At 37.1% G+C, this 8259-nt stretch overlaps 1 protein-coding gene across 1 annotated transcript; it reads left to right on the top strand.

Moving 5' to 3' along the window:
* Positions 1-1943: 1943 nt before the first annotated feature.
* On the top strand, positions 1944-3664 carry prokr1b (prokineticin receptor 1b). Its single transcript, XM_062995046.1, has 2 exons — positions 1944-2404; positions 2968-3664. The coding sequence occupies exons 1-2, from the start codon at positions 1944-1946 to the stop codon at positions 3662-3664; spliced, it is 1158 nt and encodes a 385-aa protein (XP_062851116.1).
* Positions 3665-8259: the final 4595 nt, after the last annotated feature.

Genomic DNA, 8259 nt, shown 5'->3' on the forward strand with positions numbered 1-8259 from the left:
ATTTCTTACAGTTCAGTCACAGACATTGACTCCACTTTCCGGCCACTTGTTTCTCATTTGTTTTGTTGTGCATTTTCTGTTTTCAAGACATATTGCTTTAAGTTTTCTATCTTGATGCTTTGATGTCTTACTTGGTCTACCAGTATGCTTCCCTTTTACAACCTTCCCATTTTGTTTGTACTTGGTCCAGATTTTAAACACAGCTTACTGGGAACAACCAACATCTTTTGCGACATTCCACAATGATTTATCTTCTTGAAGGAGTTTTATAATCCTCTCATTTGTTTCAACTGACATATCTTGTGTTGGAACCATGATTCATGACAATCTGCTTTGTGCAACAGCTCTCCGAGGTGTAAGCACTCTTTTTAAACTGAAGAATAATTAGCAAATCTAATCTGCTGCAGATGTTTTGTTTTTAAATTCCATATTTTTTTCCTCTACTTGATCTAAAAAAAGCAATTGTGACTGACCACAACTATTATATTTGTTTCTTTTTTTATTGTTTCTTAATGCCAGACGGTTGACATTTTGAAAAATGATAGTTTTGTGGCATGTCTGTGATTTATTTTTTTTCTACAAAATTAAACAATTGACAGAACATCTTCCAAGAGTGGTGATTCCATAATTTTTGCCAGGGGTTGTAATAACAAATGAAATGAAATTAACCAGACAAAACATAAAATATCTTGGGTTTATGCTGTCAACTAAACAAAAGTCAAAGTGGATGTAGGAAACACTGTAGGTTTTTTTATTTGCATTTTCCATACTATCCTAACTTTTTCTGGTTTGGGGTTACAGTTACATAAAGTGAGGTTAAGAAGCCATCAATTGTTCAAATAAAAATAATTACAGTAACTGGAAAACTTGAGTATATACTTCATTAATAAACTTCATAAAATTTTAGATGTATAATTGTCTTTTGTGCATAATTGTAACCTAAAAATTTGTGTACAAGTCTGTGCAAGCCTTGGTGACTTTAAACCCTGGTCAATAGTAATTGTATTTACAATGACTGCTTTAAATGTGAGAGATCCCACAGTCAGCAGACCTTATTTAAGACCTGCTGCTGACAGCTCAAATGGATTAATTGATTTTTTTTAACCTTTACAACTTTTTGAGGTTTCCAAAATCTTTCCTGTGTAAACAACCTAAGTATGTGAAAAATGATCTCTTTAGTCAAATAGCAGTCAGTGTAGCTGTTTTGTATGTTGTTTATAATTATAATTATATATTATATATGGGCCAGTGATAGCTCAGTGGTTAAGGTACTGGACTAGTAAACAGAAGGTTGCTGGTTCAAGCCCCGCTACCACCAAGTTGCCACTGTTGGGTCCCTGAGCAAGGCCCTTAACCCTCAATTGCTCATTGTGTAAGTCGCTTTGGATAAAAGCGTCTGCTAAATGCTGAAAATGAAAATGTAAATATATCTATTTTTTTATTTCACCCAGTACATTTATTTTGAAGATTGCTGTTGCACTGTTGAGAAAAAAAAATCAAAGATTTAGTTATTTATCAGAGCAAAGTATAACCTATTAGTGTTCTAAGTTTTTATGATTGATTATTGCTCTGCAAGTTTAGTCATTTTAAAAAATGATTTTGTAGGATTGAGCAGTGCTAGTTCAGTGGTTTATCAGATGTTAGCTGGTTCAAGCTCCTTTTTACTTGTCACTGTTTGGCCTTCAATCCTTAGTTGCAATGACAAACAGTATTGTCATTACTAATCTGCTAAACCTTAGTATGAATACTTGTATTCAAAATTGTATTTAAACACTATCTTTACATTGTTTCTGCATTTACCATTACAGGTGTAACAGTCTGATGGCTGCTGTAGAAGAATGAGGAGTCTTTTGTGAAAAACCTGAAATCACCTTTGGGTTGCACTGTAATCTCTAAAAGGAAAACAAAAATCAACCATTCGTGTACCTCTACACTGTTTTATCATGGCAAACACCACACATCTTGCTGTCAAATTAATGGACATCAGCAGCCAGTTGCCCCAAAATGAACATGATGATTTTCTTGACTTCTATGATATGGACTACGGAGTACCAGCTGAAGAGATGCCGGACACCACGCAGGGCCTGGCCTATTTTGTTGCCACAATTGTCATAGGAGTGGTTCTTGTCTGCATCATGTTAGTTTGTGGCTTTGGCAACTTCCTATTTATAGCCACCCTGGCTCGCTACAAAAAGCTAAGAAATGTCACCAACCTTTTGATTGCAAATCTGGCTATATCAGACTTTATTGTGGCTGTTGTGTGCTGCCCTTTCCTGGTGGATTACTATGTGGTAAAACAGCTGTCCTGGGACCACGGGAAACTGCTCTGTGCCTGTGTCAACTATCTCCGAACTGTGTCACTCTATGTGTCCACCAACGCCTTGTTAGCCATTGCCGTGGACAGGTTGGTGAAATCAAATATCACTGTTTCCAATTGTAGGGTAATTGTTTAGAGACAGACAGCCCCAAGGTGTGACTAAATGTAGTTAGAATAGAAAAAAACTGTTACCTAACCGCATGTGACATTTACCCAGTGTTCACAGCTAGATAATCTGAGATTATTGATCAAAAAAGGTTTCACAGACACGTGTAGGAAAGTTTATTATAACTTTTTGTAAAATATACACAATAGACACACAGCAACCTAAGAACATTAGATTTGTGTGGTGCTGTCACCTCACAATCTTACATACATTATTTCACCAAAAGTGTGTACTTTGTACTTACAGACAATTGTTTATACAGATGATCTTGGGACCTAGCATTCCTTAGGAATGACTGTCATGCTACTATGATAAATATGGCATGGGGGTGCATCAGTGCCCATGACATGGATGACTTACATATGTAAAAGTTTGAAATTTTTGTTTACTAAAGCTTTTCCTTTAATTTGTCACCTGTCTGTACATTAAAAATGCTGCAGAAATATCTCTGTACAAGCCCATAAAATCTGCATTGTCATTTTAGGTACATGGCAATCATTTACCCATTAAGGCCCAGGATGAAACACCAGACTGCCTACTGTCTGTTCACGGGTGTGTGGATTGTTCCAGTCATCATATCTATACCTTCAGCCTACTTCACTTCTGCAACCAAGGTGCCTCACATTGGCAATCATAGTAAAACCTTCTGTGCCCAGATCTGGACTGTAGACCAGCAGCTCTACTATCGTTCCTACTACCTCTTCATCTTTGCTGTGGAGTTCTTGGGACCAGTCCTGACTATGGCCCTTTGCTACATGCGCATTTCCAAAGAGCTTTGGTTCAAGAGTGTACCAGGCTTTCAGACAGAGCAGATCCGGAAGCGCTTGCGTTGTCGGAGAAAGACAGTCATGGTGCTCATCGGGATTTTTACTGCATACATTCTATGCTGGGCACCATACTATGGCTACACTATCCTGCGTGACTTTTATCCAACCCTTATAGCCAGAGAAAAAAACTCGCTGGTGGCTTTCTATATCATTGAGTGCATCGCCATGAGCAACAGCATGATCAACACCTTCTGTTTTGTCAGCGTAAAAAATAACACAGTCAAGTACTTAAAAAGGATTGTGCTGCTCCGCTGGAAATCCACCTACACTGCCAGGAAGACAGTGAATGAAATAGAGATCAGAACAGTGTCTATGCCATTAACTGGGGAAATTGACTGTATACAGCTGAGGTGAAAAAAACTTGGGATTTGACAGTATACAGCCTGTGCAATTGAGATTTAAGGGCCTTGCTCAGGGGCCAGCAGCAACCTGGCAGTGGTCGGGCTTCAACTAGCAACCTTTTGATTTTTAGTTCAGTACCTTAACCGTGGGGCTCAAGATCCACCCTGACAAGACCAAGGTGATGAAATGGAAGAACAAGAACGCAACCAAAACTAACATACGTGAAGTGGAGCTGGAAGAAGTACAGGACTTCAAGTACCTGAGCAGTTACATCTCAGCCGACAGCAACATTGAGCAGAATTCACTGTGCAGCACAAGCCTTCAACAGTCTGCAAAATATCTGGAAATCATCAATCTTGCAGATGAACACCAAACTGAAAATCTACAAATCAAATGTGCACTCAGTTCTCTTATATGCCTCAGAAACCTGGAGAACTAACAAGAAAATAGTCAAGAGAGACTCAAGAGTCAAGAGAGGCTTTATTGTCATTTCAGCTATATACAAGTACATACTGAAACGAAACAATGTTCCTCCAGGACCAGGGTGCAACATAGAACAAAAAGTGCAAGACAGTACAATACACAGTGCAGACAGACAACAGTACAATAGATACAAAACGGAATTTCTAATCTAAAAAGTAATTAAGGGAGACAAAACTAGAGACAAGTGTTGAGTAAATGGTACGTGAGGTAGAAAAAGCATATTCTGATATGCAGTTAGCAGCAGAGGTTTTTTTATAGCAGCAAGAAAATAGTCAAGAGAGACTCAAGAGTCAAGAGAGGCTTTGTTGTCATTTCAGCTATATATACACAAGTACATATTGAAACGAAACAACGTTCCTCCAGGACCAGGGTGCAACATAGAACAAAAAGTGCAAGACAGTACAGTACACAGTGCAGATAGACAACAGTACAATAAATACAAAAGGCCTAAAATAAATACAAAAAGGCACTTCTAATCTAAAAAGTATTTAAGGGAGACAAGACTAGAGAAGTTGTGTTGGTCAGTACATGGTACTGAGTAAATGGTACGTGAGGTAGAAAAAGCATATTCTGATATGCAGAATAGTTAGCAGCATAGGTTTTTTTTATAGCAGCAGAGATAAGAGAGTAAGGTGCAAAAATTCACAAATTGCAATATTGTGCAAAGTAATACAGTCACAGTAGTATGCTCTGGCCAATAGAGAGCCGGCTTAGAGGCTTTGAAGGGCGATGCCTCCGTAGAATCCTCATAATCCACTGGGAACAGCATATTACCAATAAGGAAATTAGCAGACGCACAGGCATCAACAACATTGTAGACGAGGTGAAGCAGAGACATTGGAGATGGCTGGGCCATGTCCTACGGATGAGCAAGATCAGACATCCACATGGTGCACTCAGATGGGCAGCACCAGGGAAGAAGAGAACCCAGCAGAGAGCAAGAACTGGGTTCTGTTTTGTCTACAATATATGCTGTTATTTTTTTAAACCTACCAAGAAGCCACAAAAAACGTTTCTAGTGTTATTTTTGTGTATAAGCAACGTGGTAGTTCTTGTTATAAAGTAGATTTAATTATTTTGAAGTGAAAATGTGATGTATTTAATTGTACTTGTAATTGCCCCAGACCCAAACATGTTTATTTACTTGTTTTAGTTTTTAATATTAGGAATAAAATGTCAAACCTTGTTTTAACATGTAACGCTCAGTCTTTTCTTATTAATTTAATGAAAAACTGATCTTTTTTGTTTTTGTTTTGCTGCCATGCAGCCTGTAGGCTATTACAATCCTATCCTAGAAAAAAATATGCTTTTATTTTTTGCCACTAATGTGTTTTGCAAATGTCATTAAATAGTTTTTTTTTTTTTCATTTTAAGAAATGTATGTCCCTTTCACATTGTCTTTAACAGATGTTACAAAAGTTATTATGTCAAATTATGTAAATTTTGCTATCTTGGTGCTGATGTCACACACTGATCAGCCATAACATTTAAACCACCTCCTTGTTTCTACACTCACTGTCCATTTTATCAGCTCCACTTACCATATAGAAGCACTTTGTAGTTCTACAATTACTGACTGTAGTCCATCTGTTTCTCTGCATACTTTTTTAGCCTGCTTTCACTCTGTTCTTCAATGGTCAGGACCCCCACAGGACCACCACAGAGCAGGTATTATTTAGGTGGTGGATCATTCTCAGCACTGCAGTGACACTGACATGGTGCTGGTGTGTTAGTGTGTGTTGTGCTGGTATGAGTGGATCAGACACAGCAGCGCTGCTGGAGTTTTTAAATACCGTGTCCACTGTCCACTCTATTAAACACTCCTACCTAGTTGGTCCACCTTGTAGGTGTAAAGTAACAGACAATCACTCATCTATTGCTGCTGTTTGAGTTGGTCATCTTCTAGACCTTCATCAGTGGTCACAGGATGCTGCCCATGGGGCACTGTTGGCTGGATATTTTTGTTTGGTGGACTATTCTCATTCCAGCAGAGACAGTGATGTGTTTAAAAACTCTTTTAAAAAACACTTTTTTTTTAATCAAATACAAAATAGTTTCCTTGTTTGACTTAAAATCAAAGCATGCACTGATGGCATAACACCAGTGTTGTTAGTATCATGTTTTGGGGTGAAATAATGCATGTGCTTTGTAGTAGCCAGGTCTGTGTCAGACTGTATATAATTACCTAAATGTCTATATTAATTATACCTAAATTGTGGCCTGATCTTTATTCCAGCCATAAAAATATACAGACACATTTTGCCACAACTTATATGTCACAACAGCTGTACTTTTTAAATCCTTACTGAAAACAAAATGATAAGTTGGCCCTTGTATGTGTTGGCGTGTAGTTCTCTTTAAGACAGGCTCGGCTTGGTGAAGAGTCTTGTAACACCACAACCACCATTACAACATGTTTAGCTTGTACCAATTTATCTTTATGTATCCGTAATAGGACATGATTTATCTGTGACATTTATTGTTTCCTCTTAGTTCTAATGCATCCTGACATTTCCTCGACCTTGTCACAGTGATGCTGGCAAACAGCAGAACTGCTTATGTTCTCCATTTATTTAGTGATGCTCATTTAGTGTTAGTGGCCGAGGGAACTTGTAGGTTATTGTGTTAATCTCATCTGTGACATTCATCTGTCTATTATCACAGACAGTTTTTATTGCTCTCATTTATCTTATAGTGTGGCCTTTTTGGTTCAGCAGAAAAACACAATCATGCATTCACAGGAAGCTTAATGCAATGTCAATGTATTCTTGTGTCATTGTCAGTCTCACCGTAGGTATTAAATGTTTAGTGATAGAATGATGCAAAGAACAGTATTGGAGTATTGTGTATGACCGATGCTTAAACCTAGTGTAAACCCAAATACTATCACTTTTAAACAGAGCATGGCAAAAGTACTCCATGTACATGTTTATACAGATAATGAGTATTTTTGCAGTATGTTTGTTTAGATCTCTAAACAACCTGAGATATTAATTTACTAAAGTGAAAAGGTTATCTAACACAAACTGGCCTTTTGTGCAAAAGTACTAACTTCCATTAAAGATTTAATGATGTTTAAATCTGGTGATTCAAGGAGCCATGACTTCATTCTTGGTGTTCTATTGATCATTCTTAAGTCATTTAAGCGTATAAATGGGAACAATATCACCCAAGAAAATGGAAGCAAGCAATCACTGGACCTAATGTTTTCCATCAGATGACCTGCCAGAACTATTGTTAATACCTTTCTGTAGTTAGCATCAGACAATGTGAGCTAACAGAATTCTATTCATACAATCAACTTATTAGACTATATTACCTTTTTCTTATTAAATTGTCTTTACAATCTAGCCTTTGAAACAAAAGGTTTCTTAACCCTTTAATGGTCTCACCAAGAAAATAATATTAAAAAAATATATTTATTTGCACTTCTTAGTTCCTTGGGACTAAACCAACAACAAGCAAGTCATATACATTATGAGCCTCTACGTTTAACACATGTCAACCAAGGAGTAGATAAGGCCCAAACAAGATTATTAAAATACTGCTTATTTTTACCCAAAGATTTAGACTTAAAGTGAGCTCAACCAAAGACCATTACAGCAGACCATTAAAAGAGTTAATGCCACTATCGTAAATTGTCATTTTTTGCTTTGTTAAGATTTTTTTTTTATTGTTATAGATGTATTCATTTAATAAATTAATTTATTCATTCATTTAATTATGTGCATATATTTGTTTCTGTACTGTTAGGGCACCTAGCACCTATCAAAGAAAGTGCCATCTTTCCCTGTCTGTCAGATCCAGTTTCTTTTTGTTGATGCTGAAATAATTAATATTTGTTTAGAATAGAACACCTTTATTTGTCATATATACATATACAGGTGTACAGTACAATTAAATTCTTTCTTTGCATATCCCAGCTTGTTTGGAAGCTGGGGTCAGAGCAAAGTGTCAGAAAGTGTACGGCGCCTCTGGCGCTGAGAGGGTTAAGGGCCTTGCTCAAGGGCCCAACAGTGGCTGCATGACAAAGCTGGGATTTGAACTCTCAACATTATTGTAATTATTTAATACCACACATTTTTTAACATTGATAATAATCAGAATACTTGATTTTCTTTTTG

The sequence above is a fragment of the Trichomycterus rosablanca genome, chromosome 5, assembly GCF_030014385.1.
Source record: "Trichomycterus rosablanca isolate fTriRos1 chromosome 5, fTriRos1.hap1, whole genome shotgun sequence".
Classification (NCBI taxonomy): Eukaryota; Metazoa; Chordata; class Actinopteri; order Siluriformes; family Trichomycteridae; genus Trichomycterus; species Trichomycterus rosablanca.

Bases quoted from the DNA above. Each gene is read 5' to 3' on its own strand.
- prokr1b (XM_062995046.1), top strand. From the start codon at position 1,944: ATGGCAAACACCACACATCTTGCTGTCAAATTAATGGACATCAGCAGC. The intron at 2,405-2,967 runs GTTGGTGAAATC...TTGTCATTTTAG, and splicing joins TTAGCCATTGCCGTGGACAG to GTACATGGCAATCATTTACC.